This window comes from Artibeus jamaicensis, unplaced genomic scaffold, assembly GCF_021234435.1.
Source record: "Artibeus jamaicensis isolate MK-2021 breed Jamaican fruit bat unplaced genomic scaffold, CSHL_Jam_final contig_1715, whole genome shotgun sequence".
Lineage (NCBI taxonomy): Eukaryota > Metazoa > Chordata > Mammalia > Chiroptera > Phyllostomidae > Artibeus > Artibeus jamaicensis.
The window spans coordinates 2945404-2965875 of NW_026521335.1; the positions used below are offsets into that span (position 1 = coordinate 2945404).

The 20472-nt window shown below is 40.1% G+C and overlaps 1 protein-coding gene across 2 annotated transcripts in view; it reads right to left on the reverse strand.

The window, feature by feature from the left end:
• The window catches only part of SNX27 (sorting nexin 27), a 90028-nt gene extending 70786 nt beyond the window's left edge, over positions 1 to 19242 (reverse strand). Inside the window, exon 1 of one of the 2 annotated variants that reach the window (XM_037143665.2) lies at positions 18882 to 19242. In XM_037143665.2, coding sequence (XP_036999560.1) covers positions 18882 to 19201 — 320 coding nt within the window. In that variant the 5' untranslated portion in view covers positions 19202 to 19242. The remainder of the gene's footprint in view (positions 1 to 18881) is intronic. The other variant, XM_037143666.2, reaches the window with a different exon arrangement.
• Between the last annotated feature and the right edge of the window lie 1230 nt (positions 19243 to 20472).

A 20472-nucleotide genomic window follows, 5' to 3' on the forward strand; every position in this document is an offset into this window, starting at 1 on the left:
TATGTACATGGTGGGGCAAAAGTAGGTTTACAGATGTTCCTATGGAAAACAATAATTAATAAATAATAATACAAGAATAAACTCTTGTATTTCACGTACTCACAACAGTAAACCTACTTTTGCCCCACCCTATACACTCCTCATGTATCGGGGTTAAAATTCACACACGCATTTCTGTGCTCTGTTAAATGAGAGCACTAAAAAGAAACTATACCCTAGTAACAACAATCGCACCTAGAGTTCAGGTCTTAGTTTTTAATACCATTCTCTAATAAAAAGAAACAGCCCTTTGTAGAAATGGCTGATTCTAGGACTGGGACAGGAAGTACATGGATGAGCCTTGATCATTTTGTAATTCCACAAAGTAAGGAAGTACTCAAAACCACAACACACACTGATGGGGACAAGGGTAAAAGGGTACAGGAGCCAACTGAAAGAGCTACCAATGGCAAAAGCTAGAACAAATGGAGCAACAAAATAAAGCAGCACTATCACATTCTACATCCCAAAGTGTAAAATAAATATCCATGAGCCCATGCTGATATGTATGACTGAATAAATGAATACATGAGCAGAAGAGATGTTCTTCTATGCTGAATTCCAAAACAATTACACAGATACACTTTAAAGGAGGGGAGCACAAACCCCAGTCCTTAAGTGTGGGCTGCACACTGACTCTTATCCAAAGGGTACAGTATGAAAAGGAGGGAGGGAATAAGGAGAATAACTTTACAGTGGAGAGACCTAACAAACACTACTTCAGCCAGATGGTCAAGATAAATAGTAGGTCATAAATCATGATGACAATATATGTCCTTGCTCTGAATAAATGAAAATGGTACTTCACCTCTGTGATCTTCCTCCCAAATAAACCAAAACCCCAGTCTAATCATGAAAAAAAATCTGACAAATTCCAACAGTCAGGCATCCTATAAGATACCTGACCAGTGCTCCTCAAAACTGTCAAGGTCATCAAAAAAACATGGAAAGACTGACGAGTTGTCACAGCCAAGACGAGCCTAAGGAGACCTGACAACTAAATGTAATATCCTGAATGGGATCCTGGAACAGAAAGACATTACCAAGGATAAAAACTAAGGAAATCCCAATAAACTTAAGGGCTTAGTTAATAATAATGTATCAACATTACCATGTATGGTGCGAGTGGGAAAGGAATATATGGGAACTCTCTGTACTATCTGTTCAATTTTTCTGTAAATCTAAAACTATTCTAGAAAATAAATCAATTTAAAAATTAGATTATAAGTTGTATATAAAAGTACAACTTCAACTTCACACAAAATGTGTAAATAAAAGACAGCCAAAACACCAAAAGTAGTTGTGTTGCGGTAATAAGATGACGGGTGAATATTCTTTTCCTTTTCCTTGGTCTCCAAATTTTCTCTAACATATTTATGTTACTTTTATAACTTAAAAATGAACTTCATACCACCACACACCTATTAGAATGGCCAAAATCCAGAACAATAACACCAAATGCTGACAAGGATACAGATTAAAAGTAACTCTCATTCATTGCTGGTAGGAACACAAAATGGCACAGTCCCTTTGGAAGACAATCTGACAGTTTCTTACAAAATTAACATACTCTTGCCACATGATCCAGCAATTGTACTCCTTGGTATTTAGCCAAAGGAATTGAAAACATGTCCACACAAAAACCTGCACACAGCTGTTTACAGCAGCTTTATTCAAACTGCTGTAACTTGGAAGCAACCAAGATGTTCTTCAGTAGGTGAATGAATAAATGAACTGTGCTAGATCCAGACAATGGAGCATTTATTCAGCACTTGAAAGAAATGAGCTATCAAGCCATGAGAACACGTGAAGGAAACTTAAATGCGTGTTACCAAGTTATAGAAGATAGTTCGAAAGGCACTTTATGATTTCAACTATATGACAATCTGGAAAAGGCAAAACCAGGGAGACAGTAAACAGACCTGTGGCAGCCAGGGCTTGGGGAGGAGAAAGAATAAGCAGAGCACTGGAAATTTTTAGGACAGTGAAATTACTCTGTGTAGTTCGTCCACACAGACTATATAATACCACGAAAAAACCCTGAAGTAAACTACAGACTCTAGATGACAATGATATGTCAGTGTAGGTTCATCAGTGGTAATAAATGTTCCCCTCTGGGAGGGGATATTTATAATGGGGGAGGCAATGCATGTTGTGGGGGCAGGAGGTGTGTGGGAAACCTCTAGGCCTTTTGCTTAATTTTGCTGTGAACCTAAAACTACTCTAAAAAAAAGAAAGCCTGTCAAATTTTTTATGTATTTTAAAAATTAAAAATGAAATATATGTACATACACATACGTGTGTATGCATACTTCAAAGTGGATCTACCTGTTGTCAAACACTAAAATTCATGATTCCTTAGTAAACAATTCAAATCAAGATAGAGTAAGCTATTTTTCTGCCATGAAAATCAAACCAAGATCCAAAATCTTCAAATCAGAAAAATGCCATAGCTTTAAACAGTTAAATAGTACCGTATTTTTACTTAGGAAACTAGATTCACAAAATAATTTCACTAATTGCTACTTATCCCTATTTCTTTTCCTATCCACCAACTAAACAAACAAGAAATACCTGGCCTCTCTTCAGTTATGATTCAATATAACTATGTTCTAGCCTGAAAAAATGCTAAATAAATACAATTGAGCAGAAAACTACTATCAAAGTTGTATGTTCTCAAAATTACAAATAGTTTGCTTTCTCTTCTTGATTTTTTAAGACCATTGTCATATACTGTAAAAATTCTGACAGACTGTTCTTTACCAGGAAAAGAGAATATAAAAATATAAAGTGTCTTGACTCAAACTATAGCCAAAATATAAAAATGAAAAAAATTTCATCTTATTCTAAGCCTCATCTTTAGCAAATGAGGGGAAACAAATGTCAAATACATGCAGACCAGGTTAAATAATTTCCAGCTGTAGTTCACAAACTTCTGGTGATTTTTTTTTTAAATATCAAAAACAAAATCAATGCTTATACCAATATTTAAACCACCTACATCCAGAAATTTAACACTGAGCAAAAGAGAATATCAATGACAATGAAGTATGTCCCTGGCAGGGCTGAAAGATTGCGGAACTATGTCAATTAGCATCTGGTCTTCCCCAGGAGGAAGAAAGGAATAAATAACTTGTTAAAAGAGCTGCTTACCATCACTCCAACTTGTTACCCTTGGCTGGGTGTTCTAGTGACAAAGAATGCTGCCCGAGGCAGGAAAAGTACAAACAGGCTCATCTGTCTTTCAACCTAAATACCTCCAGGTAGAAGCAACAAGGGTTTATTACTTGGGAAGAAGAAATGCTAGATTCCTTAAACCTTTAATTCCAAGGCAATCATTTTACAAATATAATCTACACAGGTAGATTTACTTCTAAATAAATGAATCATATTTGTCATTCAGGAAAAAAGTACACTAAGGCTTAAAGCTTTAAAAATTTTTAAATAAATATAAAATTATATTCAAGCTATTTAAAAGAAAAGTCCATTTGTTTTAATCATCTGTAAAGCCAATGTAACCACCTGTCACCAAGAATAAAAACAAACTTGTTCATTTCCCTCCTAATAGAATACAAAATCCAGTCAACATTTTCAAACAACCTCCCATATTAAAATTAATAAGGCTATAAATCTATGTTCTAGGGTGCCAGGACACACCTAGCTTACACCTGTTGTCCTGGCATAATTAATGGGCCCCTTTCATTTTCAGAAATGTCAATAAACTACACAGTCCTCCTAATTTTAGTACATTTCGTGTCTGGAAGATTTCTTTTAGGATACACACAGTCCCTGGGCACTTGCATTTACTCGTGTAGATAACTAAGGGCAAAGAAGTGCTTAGGGGACTTGGAGAATTACTCTAAGTTTGTTCATGTGGTGGGGTGGGGGAGCTGGGTGCCATCTTCACTATCTCAGCCTCCCCTGGGTCTACTCTGGTACTGACATTAGCTGTTACCTGCTGGATTCCCCACCAAATCATAAATTTCCCAAGGGCAAGGACTACTACATATCATGCAACTTTCTATCCCCAGTGTCTAATTCCGTGTTGGTCACGTAATAAGCACTCATTACAGATTTTCCCTGAATTAATGAAAACGCAATAAGACTAGCAAACAAACATAATAATGGTTTCTCCTTATGCACTTGCATAATCTCATTCCTTATTTTTAACATTCATACTAGTGTCACTATTTAAAGGGAAATAGTAAAAACGTCATAAAAGCTCTACATTTTCAAACTTTAATATTAGTGATCATTTTGTTTTCTATTATGGGAAGTAGCAGAAATAATGCTTAAGGGTAAAATCTGGCATGTAATTATGTAAGCAATTTCAAAGTAAAGTACATTTCTTATTCAAATATATTGGAAAGTAAACTTTCATTAATTTTTATATATAACACTAATTCCAAGGATACCATTATAAGGAGAGTAAGAATTAAGTATGTTGAGATTTAAAAAACAAGTCTTTATTTCAAGTGAATTTTAGGAATAATCTATTATAATTACACAGGTTTCATACCATGAAAACTAAACACACCACACTTAATGAAGAAAATGTCAGCACAATGGACTCCCTCATATGATAAAGGCTAAAGAATTACCGGTAAGGTCTTACAAGGTTCTGGTGCTCAAACTATAAAAATACTGACTTATTTTGTTCTGATAAGATTTATTTTTTCATTTTTATCTTTAAAAACTTGATCAGCATATAAGACTCTATGGTTCTATTCAAATGTAAGGTTGGATGTGAAAATGGGTTACTTTATACTGTGGGATAATAAATGTTAATTATGGGTAAGAGAGTTGCTAACAGCCATAACAGTCTTACTGTCTTACTTCCCTCCTCTGAACAACCTTATTTGGCAAAGTCAGAAAAATTACCAAAGAACAAATCTCACTTTTTAAATGTCTATTTCCCTACTATTTCTGAACTACTATATAATGTGGTTAAAAGAATGATTCCTTGTGTGATCTGATAAGTTTGTTCTGGGATGACAGCCTGCACCCTGAATCTCAACACCCATTTCCTAAATACTCGTTTAGCCTCTGGAGATATTTTAAATTAGTGTGAAGACATCATTAATCTATTACTACTACTTTAAAAAAAAGAAGAAAAAAACCAACAAACCAGTTCAAAATAATATCCTCTGTGAAAGACAGTCTTTAAAAATTAATAACAAGAGATCTACTTTTGAAGGGATATGGTCCTTTGTCAATCAAATGTCACCCTTCAATTCAAATGTGGGCAATTTATTTTGGAGGTAAGGAACAGAGACTGCAGTTTCTGTAAACTGTAGTCTATTTCAACATACTGAACAAGAAGAAAGGTACACAAGACCTTTTCTGAACCCCCAATATAAAGGACAAACTGGATAGGACAGAAAAATCTAAAATAATCTATCAGCACATAACTCATAAGGAAAACTTTGGTGTCATATTTCCTTAGATTCAAAACACCAGGGAAAGAAACTCATTGCCAGCCCCAGCTTGTGTGGTTCACCTGGTAGGAGCATCTTCCCATAAACTGAATGGTCCCAGGTTCAATTCCCAGTCAGGGCACATGCCTGGGTTGTGGGTTCAGTTGGGTTTGGTCCCTGGTTAGGGCACCTACAGTTGCAACAATCAATGTGTCTCTCCCTGTGGGGGGGCTCCACCCACAGAGGGCCCCCCCCACTCCATGGATGAAAATAATTCTACCAAGACATGATCTGCTTGGGAAGGAAAGTGGCCAGTCTCTCAAAAGAGAAGGACCTTGAACCTGTTCCTCAGTGGGCTTTCATTGGGTTCAATTTGCACTGGAAAAACTCAGGTAATTTGCACTGGAAAAATACAGGTTAAAACTCATCAATCATTGTCAGACAGCAAAGATCAAACAATAGATAACATTCAAAGAACTTTGAGGGCTTATTCTGAGTCAGGGTCAAATAGCTAAAGGGCCATAAAACTTTGGGAAACAAACTCATTTTTTATGCTTGAACCCTTATCATTTAAACTGAGGGCATTCTGGGGATACAAAAGATTCCAATAGTAATGGAAAGAAAATTGGGACTCAAATCAAGGGAGAGAACCAGACGGAAGAAAAAAATGATAAAACTGAAAGGAATGAAGAAATAAGAATTCAGAAAAATGAGGAGAAGATTAGGAACCTCCAGGACATCTTTAAATGTTCCAACATCCGAATTATAGGGGTACCAGAAGGGGGAAAGGCACAACCACCAGTTGAAAAATTATTTGAACAAATAATAAAGGAGAATTTCCCCAAGCTGGCAAAGGGAAATAGACTTCCGAGAAATCCAGGAAGCTCAGAGAGTCCCAAAGAAGTTGGACTCAAGAAGGAACACACCAAGGCACATCATAATAACATTAGCCAAGATTAAAATGAAGGAGAGAATCTTAGAAGCAGCAAGAGCTAAGGGGACAGTCACCTACAAAGGAGTTCCCATCAGACTGTCAGCTGATTTCTCAAAAGAGACCTTACAGGCAAGAAGGGGCTGGAAAGAGGTATTCCAAGTCATGAAAACCAAAGATCTACAACCAAGATTGCTCTACCCAGCAAAACTTTCATTTAGAATGGAAGGACAGATAAAGTGCTTCTCAGATAAGACCAAATTCAAGGAGTTCATCATCACCAAGCCCTTATTATATGAAATGTTAAAGGGACTTACCTAAGAAAAAGAAGATAAAAAAGATGAACAGTGAAAGGACAGCAAACTCACAGTTATTAAGAACCACACCTAAAACAAAAGCAAATTAAGAGGACAGCTAGATCAGGAGCAGAACCATAGAAATGAAGATCTCAGGGAGGGTTAGCAATAGGGGAGTGGGAGGAGGGGAAGGGGGGAGAAGGTACAGAAAATAAGTAGCATAGACAGTAGATAGAAAATACATAGGGGGAGGGTAAGAATAGTAGGGGAAATACAGAATCTAAAGAAATTGAGACACATGTTCATGAACTAAAGGGGGAAATGGTGGGGGAGGGGTATGAAGGGTGGAGGGGAAGGGAGGGGGGAATAGAGCAAATGTAATGGCATAATCAATAAAAAAAAATAAAAAAATAAAAATAAAAAATAAAAATAAAATAAACTGAGGGCATTCTTAGCAAAGCAGGTTTCACAGGATTTTATGAATTCTCTCTTAGGCCTGATTGCCTAGGAAGCCGCCTGTTCCAGCACAGGGCCACACCTGCCTCCAGCATTGTTTTAGGCTTAAGTCAGGTGGGGGAGAAAGGCAGCCAAGAGATTAGGAGACTTCTCACAGACAGAATGAGGACTCAGGCTATGTCAAAGCTGAGGGGTAAGGGTCCATCACCCCCTTTTTCTATAGCTCCCCAAGTCCTTCCCTGAGGGCCCATTGTGACTGTGCCTGTCTCAGGTCAACCCTCCCTTGAGGAATCTTACCCAAAATTGGTTAACCAGTCATCTGCCTGGCGCCAAGCAGGGTGAGATAAAGGAGGCAGAGGCGGTGCCCCTGCTGGGAAGATAAGTTTTGTCTCCTTAGTGGCTTATGGTCCCAAGGTCTTTTTACTCAGCCTTAGCCATGGGAGGTTACAGCTTCTGAAACCAGGCAAGGCAGTTCCCAACATCTCTCTCTCTCTCCCCCCCCCTTTCCCCCTCTCTCTAAAATCAAGAAGCATGTCCTTGGGTGAGGAGAAAAAAACAAGAAAAAAAAATTCACTGCCCTTTCCAAGTAAAGACAAATGCAGGTTACATATCTTGAGAAAACAAGCCCCCAAAGTAATTTTTTAACCCTACCAAAATCAAAATGACCATAATACCGGATGAAAAGAATTAAGTAACTCTGCAATGGTATATTTAATAGACAAACTACACTGATGACAAATTACAAACATAAGAGATGATTAAACTGATCAGGAAAATGGAAGAAATTTCCAAAACTTTCACAGAGCTCATGACATTTTCCAAGATCTCTAAATCTTAAGTTAATCAATCTCCCAACTTTTAAAACATATTACAACTAGACATAGCTACAACTAGACAAACACACGGATATAATAGTACTGCAGTATTTGGGGTTGGGGGAGACAACTTTCTGGTTATTCTCACTGAATAGCTCTCCAGGAGTACTCAGCCTTCTGAATGCAGCTGGGAAAATATCCACACAAGCAGCTGACTCTCTGCAGACCGCTCTGTTACTTTTCCAAAAAGAAGTAAATTAATTACTTGTATTTCAAGTCCACAGAATACATAGATCTGTCATTGTAGTCTTCATTGAGATCTGACATTAGAATCTGCAGTTTCAGATAGTTTAAAAAAAACAAATCTTTTTTTTCTTTTGGAGGGACTGGTTATTTATTTTAAAAAACACTTGTCAATTTTCAGTATCAAAGTAGCTGCACTGTTGGTTTCTCTTTCTCTCAACTGGCCCCCAAAGAGGCCATACCAAAGGAGAGGACATTTTAAGCCAGGAAGCTGCAGGATGCGAACCTAACAGACCTCACAGAAACCTCGCCAATAAGGGGGTACTGGGCAAGGAAAGAAACTTAAAAGATCAGCACACTGCCGGCCCAGAGCTTTCACAGCCAGATGAAGTATCCAGTGCACCCCAACCCCAAAGAAGCAAAGTTTCAAAATAATACATAACTTAAAAATAGTTTTGTACATGAACTATTCAAGATTTCTCTAGCACTAACTGATGCAAAGCACGACATGATAGCCCCTTCAGGCACAGCACCTTCAGACCCAGGAAAGGGTGATGACATGATTTCATATGGCTAAATCAGTGTCAAAAACGTAATTTTCTTTCTTTCAAGGAGGCATGAGGGCAAACAACTGGTCACTTCAACATAAGGGGCATGCAATCCATTTTGTGAACCACTGAGAGGGGGTAGAGATGGGGGCAAGGACCTGGTGTCACACAGAGAGGTCTCATCATTTTATTTGTTTGGTCACTTCTGACTTAAAAAAAATTGCCCCAAACATCTTAAAGCTGAAACCTGAATATCATTTTATTTTTAGCTGGGGGACAGCAGGAGCTAACTTCTCCTGGAATTACCTCTCCAGTTTGGCAGGTACTCTGCACAAAGCAATGACCCCCGCATAGTGGAATCTTTCTCTGGGCTCTGCTTGGCTCTCAATAAGGCAGGCCCTTCCCTACTTCCCTCCTCCATGGAGAGGGCAATATGGATGAAGTTGAAAAATTACCTTCTAAGAGTGAGAAAGGGATTGGATTGCTGCTTGAGAACTGTGGATTTGGAATGAAAATCATTTTTTAGACTTCTGGCCAAGATGGAGGCATAGGCAGAAACACTTTGCCTCCTTGCACAACCAAAAGAAGGACAACAACAAATTTAAGAACAAAAAATAACCAGAACTGCCAGAAAATGGAACTGTATAAAAGTCTGACAACTAAGGAGTTAAAGAAGAAACATTCATTCTGACTGGTAGGAAGGGCAGAGACAGGCATCTGGGAAGGAGAGGATGCACAGCAAGGCAGTGGCTGGAGGGCCAGCTGGTCTCACATTTGTGGGTGGATAAACCAGGAGGAACAACTAGGGAATGAGACAGACCACACAACTCAGGAATTCAGTGCCAGGTAATAAAGGCTAAAACATCCTGCTGTAAAAACCTATGGGTGTTGCTGTGGTGGAGAAGCTCCCAGACTCACAGGGGAGTTTGTTGGAAAGATCCACAGGGTCCTACAACATACACAAACCCATCCACTCAGGAATCAGCACCACAGGGCCCAATTTGCTTGTGGGTAGTGGGGGAAGCAACTGAAACGCAGCCAAGAGCTGAGCAAGCAGCACTGTTCACTCTCTGGCCCCTCCCCCCACATTACAGCACCACAATGCAGCAACCTGGGTTGCCCCACCCTGGCAAATGCCTAAGGTTCTGCCCCTTACAACATAACAAGGGTGCCAAGACAAAAAAAATGTGGCCCAAATGAAAGAACAGATCAAAGCTCTGGAAAAAGAACTAAGTGATGAAGAGATAGCCAACCTATCAGATGCAGAGTTCAAAACATTGCTCATCAGGATGCTCACAGAAATTAAGTACGGTTGCAAAATAGAGGAAGAAGTGAAGGCTATGCAAAGTGAAATAAAGAAAAATATATAGGGAACCAAAAGTGAAGGGAAGGAAACTGGAACTCAAATCAACAGTCTGGAGCAGAAAGAAGAAATAAACAGTGAACTAGAACAGAATGAAGAAATGAGAATTCAAAAAAATAAGGATAGGCTTAGGAAACTAGGAGAGGAAAAGCAAGAAATTGAAAACCTATTTGACAAAATAATGAAGGAGAACATCCCCAATCTGGCAAAGAAAATAGACTTCCAGGAAGTCCAGGGAGCTCAGAGAGTCCCAAAGAACTTGGACCCAAGGAGGAACACACCAAGGCACATCATAATTACATTAAGCCAAGATTAAAGATAAGAAGAAAATCTTAGAAGCAGGAAGAGAAAAGGAGAGCATTACCTACAAAGGAGTTCCCATAAGGCTCTCGGCCTTATAAGAACTGATTTCTGATTTCTTGAAAGAAACCCTGCAGGCAAGAAGGGGCTAGAAAGAAGTATTCCAAGTCATGAAAGGCAAAAGGACCTACATCCAAGATTGCTCTATCCAGCAAAGCTATCGTTTAGCATGGAAGGGCAGATAAAGTGCTTCACAGATAAGACCAAATTCAAGGAGTTCATCATCACCAAGCCCTTATTATATGAAATGTTAAAGGGACTTATGTAAGAAAGAGAAGATGATCAAAACTATGAACAGAAAAATGACAACAAACTCACAACTGTCAACAACTGAACCTGAAAAGAAAACAAAAACAAACTAAGCAAACAACTACAACAGGAACAGAATCACAGAAATGGAGATCACATGGAGGGTTATCAGTGGGGAGGGAGAAGGGGAAGAATGAGGGAAAAGGTACAGGAAGTAAGAATAATAAATGGTAGGTAGAAAATAGACAGGGGGAGGGTAAGAAAAGTATAGGAAATGGAGAAGCCAAAGAACTTCTATGTATAACCCATGGACATGAACAAAGGGGGGCTGGAATGCTGGCAGGATGGAGGCTGCAGGGTGGAGGGGAATAAAAGGGAGAAAAAAATTGGACAACTAGAATAGCATAATCAATAAAATATACTTTAGTTGAACAACAATTTAAAAAATATCAAAGTGACAATAAAAGTAAAGTTAAATAAAAGAATTTGGACAGTCAAAATTATTTGAAAAATCATTTTTTAAAAGATGTTTTACTAACAATAAAAGTTTCTTGAAGTTCTGAAATAGTTCCTTACTCTGCTGCAGAGAGGTGTATTTCCTCCATTATGAGATTATTTAGTTAGCAGAAAGCAGTAAGTAATGAACCAAAGAGACTACATACATACTACCTAATATTTGACTAATATAATACCACAAAAAATGTTATAGTATCCCTCATATTACTGAGAGGAAACAAAAATTCAGTATGTAGTCACCATCAATTCTTACTTATTTCAAGGATCTTTGTAGGAAGTTTGGTTTTGAAAGTAGACCACAGGTATAAATCTTAATACTGTATTAAGTTCCCTGTCCTTAATACTGTGTTAAGTTCAGTTCTCTCAACTCCCAACTACATGCTGAATGCAGAAATAAAAGATATACACTAAAGAAGGCATTTCTACATCAGAGGAGCAGGGGAAGGACTAAGTTACAACAGTGCATCATAGGTAAGGGGTAACACAAGTAGGCTTGCAGTGTATCAAGATCAAACTTACCAACAGTAAAAACAACAGTTAAGTTCAGCCATTAAAAAAATAAGGGAAAGAGGCCTGGCTGCTGTGGCTCAGTGGATTGAGTGCTGGCCTGCTGAACCAAAGTCATTGGTTTGATTCCCAATCAGGGCACATGCCTGGGTTGTGGTCCAGGCTCCCAGTATGGGGTGCACAAGAGGCAACCACACATTGATATTTCTCTCTCTGTCTCCCTCCTTTCCCCTTTCTCTAAAAATAAATAAATAAAATCTTTTAAAAAAAGAACTCTTTAAAAAAATAAATAAATAATTTTTAAAAAAATAAAAGAGAAATGAACATGTGAGACGTTGGATTGGGTTGTGAGGTAAAATACATGTACAAATGAAAGGCAGCCAGCCCTCACCAGCTGTTCCCCGCTCTGGGTGCTACAGCTCAGTTGTCCTTCATTCCCTTCTTTATATAGTACAAGAGAGCCCAAGAGACTAGATGCTCTGAAATTCTTCTAACAGTAATTTTTCTTTGGCCTTGGAAAATATTCAACCTCTTTGGGTAAATAATTAAATAAAAGCTAATCTTTCACAGAGTGCCCTGGGTACTAATACACATACAACTATATTCTGACCTCAAAAACAGAAGAAAATCCAAACTTCTTAGCACTGCATTCAAAGTCCTTTTTGATCTAACCTCAAGCACAGTTGTCTACAAACAGCAATTTCAGATTCCTTCTAGGTATCCTAAGAACTTTTCCTCCCAGTTTCCTGAGCCAAAAATCCACCCCCCTCCTCTGTCTACTGAAATTATACTTGTCCTTCAATCACATTTAAAAGGCCTCTATGACCTATCTACCCATCAATTTTCTCAAGCATATTCACTGTCTTCTAAACTCCCAGTTTTTTGTTTATCTCCATTATTTAATTTGCTTCACGCACAGTAAACTGCCTGCATGTACCTTCCCTACGGCAGTGTAAGCTTCTCAAGGGCAAGGATGCAGGCAACCTGTGACTCACACAAACCAAACAGCACTTCACAGTTTGTGCTTAATCGTGGAACCAGAGAGGATATGCAGTGATATTAGTGGGCCAACAGCAGAAAAGTGAGGCTCTAAATCATTGTTTTTCATACAGTGGACCACAACCTAGTGAATCATGAGATTTATGTAGTGGGCCACCAACAGCATTCAAAAAAACAAAACCAAAATAAACCCCCCTAAAACACTAAACAGACTAAAAAATACCAGAGGGTATGCATGATACCAGTAAACAGTTTTGTGAAACTTGCTTCTAGTGCTTTTTTGTATCCATTTTGGGTTGTAATACAAAATGTATCCCTTAGTGTGAATTCCAATTAAAAATATATTTTAAAACTGCCTGAATTTTTTTCCCCAAATGTGAGGCTAGAATTGTGCCACCCACATATAGGCTCTTACTGGACTGCCCAAGTGAAACACAGAGAGGTCATCTACATAACTGACCACTGAAAAAAAGAATGACCCTAACTGGCTCTAGCCTAAACCACCACAATGTCCTTTGTGCTGGTAATGCCATTTAACAAATGAACTCACCACAGATCATGTTTCCAAAGTACATGTTTCCAAAGTGCAGTGATCGTAAGTTATTTGTGTCTGCTTATCAACTGAGTCTCTCTGCTTATCTACCAGATCATAACAATTATTCCCAAAGGGACTTACCTTGAAAATATAATTATCCTTGACAGCATGGTAACAAACCCTCACCTGAAACTAGTCAGTGGTGGATGGAAGGAGAACTAACTGTTCTTCACTGTAACTTATATGACCCAGTCAAATCTTCATATTACTAACAAAAGATCTTTTCTGTTCATAGCCATGTTGTAGAAGTGATTTCCAAGGAGATGATAATGCTATTTTCTTTCTTTTTTTTTTCTATTCTCAAATTTAGTTTTATTTGTTTGCCATCTCAACTACCTATGGAATTAAAAGATTTGTGGGGGTTACAATTATGATTGTCATGCTCTCTTTGCCAATAACCAATAGATTAAAGATAAAAACGAGTGAGGGCAAAGAATGACTGCTTTGGTTCCCTATCACCCACTTGATTTAACAATAGAAGAGATAGGGTAAGTAAAGATATAAGACAATTACATTTCACAGTAATCTAACCAAAGCTCAACTGCTACCCAAGCTAACAGAGATGTGACTGAATTTTAAGAATTTTAAGTGACTTAAATTCTTTTTTTTTTAAATTTTTTTAAAGATTTTATTTATCTTTAGAGGTGAAGGGAAGGAGAGATGGAGAGAAATATCAATGTATGGTTGCCTTTTGTGCGTCCCCTGCTGGGAACTGGCCTACAGGGAACCGGCCTGCAACCCAGGCATGTGCCCAGACTGGGAATCAAACCTCGAATGTCTGCTTCGCAGGCCCGCGCTCAATCCACTGAGCTATACCAGCCAGGTAAGTGACTTAAATTCTTGATCATACAAATTTCTTGATCAAAAACCATGATTTCAAACCATTTCCAAAAACTACCTAGAAAATCTGAGCCAAATAGAGTAGAATTTTGCTACAACTGAGAAGGTAGCTCTTGAGAAAGTACTTAGCAGTCAATGTTGCATGAATCACACTTAACTTGTGAAAATACTTCTTATGGCAGTAACCTCTTTTTATTCAATCATTTTCAAACTTCACATAAAGGAAGGAAAAAAAGAATGCCCATGAGACATTTGTAAGTTATTAAAATTAACTTTCCATAGTCAAATACATGGTGATAGGAGACTAAACTTTGGGTGGTGAGCACGCAATGCAATAATCAGATGATGCATTATAAAATCGTACACCTGAAACTTACATGTTATTAACCAATGTCACCCCAATAAATTTAACTTTTAAAAAAACTCAATAAGTAAATTTATTTACATATGTATGGCTTTAATTTTTCTTATGGTTTAATTTTTAACAAGGTAAAGTTGATGGACATATTATCCTACAGCTACAGAGGAAAAAGACATAGACTCTGCCTAACATAAAATATAGTATCATAATTTTGAATGGTTGCAAGCCAACCTTAGGAGTCCATGCTTATAAAAGACCACAATACCTCAATGCCAAAGAGACAAAACCAACCAGCCAACAGACAAACCTAATCCCTCAACAATATAGACGTCCCATATCCATAACCACTGCACATTTAAACCCTCCTAAGGGCATCTCTCTAGAAATCAATCAAGAGCCCTTGGAACTGCTTTAACCTTAGGAAAATTAACCTGAAGTTAAATGTTACTTCACATACTATATAATTAGTGCAAAGATATACTTATTTTGGTTCTATTTGTTGAAAGCATCCTTCACTCACTAGCCTCCAGGTATATACACATCAAAGGGAAGACACTCAATATGTTACACTGGGGAGAATTACAAAGTGGAAACTAACATTGCTAGTCAAGCAAACATTCCATCTGCAGTAAATTTAGAGCCCAGGGGGCTTGTTCTTACTCCAGTACCAGGCCCTCCAACATGACTCTTTCCCAAACTAGTCAGTATCTAGAAAGTTTGGAAGGGAGTAAGGACAAACTCAACCATAGTGAATTTAGTTTAACAACTGTTCTAAGAATCAATGAGGACAGGGCCTTGGTAAAGACTAAAATACAAAGAAATTGATGTTCTTCCTTTTGCTCAAGCTTGTACTGCCTTAAATCTCAAATTACTCTGTTCTTTCACGCCTCTAACAATTGTCCAAACAACTGCAATATATGAAAAATTACAATAAAATTATTTGTGCACAGGAAGAAAACATCTAAAATAGGAAAGACTCTTGGTTAAAAAGGCAATTATCAAGGTCCATATATCCACTTGACTTCATACAAACTACATCTACGTAACAATAATCTAACTATGCCTAACCCTGCCCCGCTTGGCACTTCAACAACTTAGAGAGCTTTCCTGGGACAAAAGAGGTTAACTTAAGGAACTCAGGTGAAAGAGAAAAAAGCTCTAAGGAATGCTACCTAAAGAATGCTTTAGGAAAATTAGTATCAACCTCACCAAGATCAACAAGTAGCAGACACAGATATCCAGGAAGAATCATGTCTGTTTGCTCGCTGATTTCCTTCTCTCACTTGAAAACCTAAGGAAAAGATGCAGACTTTGTTTGGAAGAAGGAAAGAAACTATATGCAGCTGACCCCTGAAGGTGGAAAGGAAGGGAACTGGCCTCTGCATATTCAAAAATCCACATATAACTTTCAACTTGCCAAGAACTTAAGTTTTCCCTCCTTGTCCTTGGGAGTTTGGTTCCAGAACCCTCCTCCCCCTACAGATGTTAAAATCTGAGGATGCTCAAGTCCCCTGTATAAAATAGTGCAGGTCAATGCATGCAGTCGGCCCTCCACATCTGTGGATCCCAATGGCAGAATGATAAACAATACAGGTACTTATTGCATATAAATGGACCTATGCAGTTCAAACCCATGATGTTCGGGGTCAACAGTAGTTGAGGTCTCAGAGAGTTTAACAACTAGCTTGGTTTTGTATTGCAACTCTCACTATTTCCACTACAGTAGCAGAGAAGCTTCAAAGATTTTGGAAATCAAAATACAGTTGGAAGGTGAGAAACCAATGTCAAGAAGATCATTACAACCTTCAACAGAAAGGTTCTCTAAGCAAAAAGGGCTCTTTTGCCCTGTCCAATAAAAGAAACAAAGTCCTCTACTCGCCACCAAGGATGTACCAAAATGCAATGTTTTTCCCCGTGAAAAGGAACAGACCCTAGGCTGGAACCTGGCCCTGAGCCCTTTATAGTACATAGTTTATATCTGGACTCTGCTGCAAAAACCACAATAAAGGCAAGTAGCCAACAACTATGTTAGTTGTTATTTATATATGTGTGTGTGTGTGTATACATATACATATATATATATATAAAATGATCAAACACGTTAGCTGATTTGTAGTCTTCTACAAAATTATTTTAGTTTCGTTCCTTTAGCCCCTCTGCAAAAAGTAAATGACTTAGAACTTTATAATTTTAAATAAATATTTTATTTTTACCCTCACCTAAGGACATGCTTATTGATCTTAGCGAGGGAGGGAAAGAAAGAAGGAAAGAAACATCAATGTCAGAGAGAAACTTCGATCACTTGCCTATCACACAATCCTGGATCAGGGACTGGATCCCAATGAATCCACAACCTAGACATATGCCTTGATCAGGAATTGAACCCGCAGCCTTTCAATTTACAGGACAACACTCTAACCAAGTGAGCAACACTGGCCAGGGCAATAAAAATAAAAAGCTGGACCCAAAGTTAACTCTCAAAAGGAAAGGAAAATGACAATTCCAAGTGATTCTATCAGAAGAAAGTATCAGTCATAGAATTTGAGTTATTTAAAAAGAAAAGAATTAGGTGTCTCAGTACAAAGCAAAATGTCACTATTGCATTCTATATCTGAATGCCTTTACCACCAAAAGATTAAGAATATTCTGTTAAAGTAGGACATTAAGAGAGAAGGAAAGCATCTATTTACAAGAAGGACAGAGGAAAGTTAGACTAATAGCTCCAAACACTTGCTTTGGTGAGCTACTTTTTTGAGGTGGAAGGTAAGAGGAAATAGAGTGGACACCACAGAGTAATATCGTCAAGGATAAGGGCAGGAGGGGGCAGAGGTGAATAAGAAAGTATTACCTCTTCTATATGCTCATCTTCAAGATCCTATTCTCTTTGAAACCTGGAGCAAACCTACTGTTTTACTAGAGGAAAGCCTGAAGGTCGTGAAAATCATCATTAAAATAACATTTATAGAAAATTAGGAGGACTTCATGAGAGCACTGAGGGAGAGGGCAGAAAAGTGAGAAAAAGAATACACAAGACAGGTTCAGGAAGAAGGAGAGAGATGCAGCACTGAAGACTACTGAGAGGGGGATGATGAGCGCATACACCACCTACCAGCCAACCAGCAGTCACTATATACATTTTAATGCGATGTACAAAAACACAATGTAGCTCCTGGATGAAGGTTGTGAAGGAGGTCTGCACAGAAACCAGAGACAAGGCAGCATCTTGCCCCAGTGTTAAGGGATGCAGTGAACGAGTAAGGATGGAGAAGTACACACGGGTAGGGACTGCAGTAGGCAAGAGGACAGATTACAGCAGCAGAAGGAAGCTAAAAAGGGCACGAAGAGAAAGCAACCTAGAGGAGAGAACGAACAGGATAAAAGTCAAGCACGGGATCACAAGAGAATAGAGTAGGAGAGGGTATGGCAACAGCATGCCCGACAAGGAGGGGAGGTCAAAGACCCAAGCAGGGATTGTAATTGTAGACTGCAACAGAAGTACGCGTGTGGCGCAGGAGTGAACACAGGGGACAACACGGATGCTCTCAGAGGGATGTGATGAAGACACCAGATCCAACATCATGGTGTAACATGGAGGCTACTGTGAAAGAGAAACTACAGAATCAAAGGCCCCACCACCACCACCACCACCACCACCACCACAACCCGCATGCAAGAGTCTGCAAAGGTATACTAGCAGAATAAATACAAAAAGGGAGGGAGGAAAGGGGCACACTGAAGGACAGAAAAATGAATAGGGGTGCTTAACCGTAAGGAGAGGGTAACTAAGGAAAGAAAAAGGAGTACAGTGTGGAGGGATGGGGTTTCCGGAGGAAAAGCAGGAGACCAACGGAGGTTCTGCCTACTCGGGCCAGAGGGTAGAGGACGGTCCCCGGGGGCTGACGGGGTGTTGGGGAACAACTATTCTGCTGCAGATGAGGACTTGGGGATGACACACGGTGACGGGGTCAGAGAAGGAGATGCTGTCAGGGGGCAGCAGAAGGCTTATCAAGAGCAAGTGAGGGGCAGCGGGCAGCGGTAAGCCAAATGCCCAAGGAGGAGGCAAAGGGGTAGAAAAGATGCCAAAGGAATGCGGGCGGGGGTCACAGCGGTAAGGGCGCAGAGGGAGACACCCACTGAAAACTGAAAACTGAAGGGAGCGAGGCGGGGTGTGGGAGGTGAAAGGGTCAGCCCCAGGCGGTGGGAGGCCCGAGGCAGCCGGGGTCCCAGGGCAGGTTCAGGGTCGGGGGAGGTGTGGCCTGAGGGTGACAGGGGTGGAGGGGACGTGCACGGACCAGCGGAGAGGACAGGACGGGTGGGGTGGGGCGGCGGGCAGCCTGGATACTCACACCTCCAGAATGCGGTCCCCCTTGCGCACCCCGGCGCGATCGGCCGCCCCCCCGGGCAGCACGGCGCTCACATGCTGCAGCGGCGCGTACAGCTCCCCGTTGATGCTCCGCAGCTGCCCGCCCTCGCTCACTTGGCCCCGCACGTTGAAGCCGTAGCCGGACTCGGACTTGACGATGCGCACCACCCGCGGGCCGCCACCGCCTCCTCCGCCGTTCCCAGCGCAGTGGAGCCCAGAGCCGCCACCGCCGCCTCCACCTCCGCCACCTCCGTTCCTGTGAGGGGCTGAGGGGTGAATCCCTTCCCCGTCCTCGTCCGCCATCTTGGAACAGGCGAGCTGTGTCCCCGCCCCCCTACGCCTCCACGGCCCCCCCTGGCGCGTGCTCGCCCTCCGCCAGCGGCGAGACCCCTGCGCACGCTCCGCTCAGCGGTCGAGTGGGGCTGGGAGCTGCTGGCAGGGGTAAAGGGAAGGCAGGGGGCGGAGGGAAGGTGGAAGGTTGTACACTGTGGAGCCTCCTGGGAGATGTAGTTCATGGACAGTGGGGGCCAGGAGGGTGCTGGGCCAGCGGGAGCTGAGGTTTCATGACGCAGTTCGGAAGCAACGCCTGCTGGAAGTTGTAGTTTGTCGTTTAAATTCTTAGGCGTTCAAGTTGATGGGTGGTGTGTGGACTGATTTAGCTGTTGATGTGGTGCACCTCCCCCCCCCATTTTATAGCCTCTAAAACAATAATAGGACAGGTGAATGTTTGTGATTCAGTACAGCTGTAAATTATAACGACTGATTTGCTCAGTACCTTGTTCATGTACATTGTTTTATTTCTGGCCCCATCAACCTTATGAGACTACTGGATCATGAATTAGTTTCTCTGCTTCTTACATTAGGAAACTGAACCTTGGAGTGCCCAAACTCATCCAGTTATTATGTAACAGGAACTGAGGACCAGTTACGTTTATGCAACTTTCTTTTCCTGTATTGCAACTACATGAAAACTATGCCCCAAATATACAAATATATACATATATGACACTATGACCTCAGTGATTTAAAACTAGGTATTAGAGTAGCCATGTCATTTCATTTGAGCAATGATTTTTGAAGTTACCTTAATTTCTAATTCATTTTGTTTTTCCCAACACCATAGTAGAATTCCTTGGAAATGGCAGTAATTCGTTTATTTTCGCTACCTACCCAAACACAAACTTAACAGATACTGCGCAAGATGCCTGGGAAAAGCAAGTAAGAAGAGCAAGAGCAAAAATAATGTAAATAGCCCTGGCTACTGTAGCTCAGTGGATTGAGCGCGGGCCTGCGAACCAGACGATCGTGGTTCCATTCCCATTTGGGGCACATGCCTGGGTTGCAGGCCAGTTCCCAGTGGGGGACACACCAGAGGCAACCACACACTGATATTTCTCTCCCTCTCTCCTTCCCTTCCCCTCTAAAGATAAATGAATAAAAATCTTAAAAATATATAATGTAAATATATCAAAGATTAATACTCAAGTTTGGTATTTGATTTTACCCTAGAGGCAGTCCAATAAATTAGTCTGTTACTGTTTCATGGGTATTGATAGAAGACACAAGATTCTTGG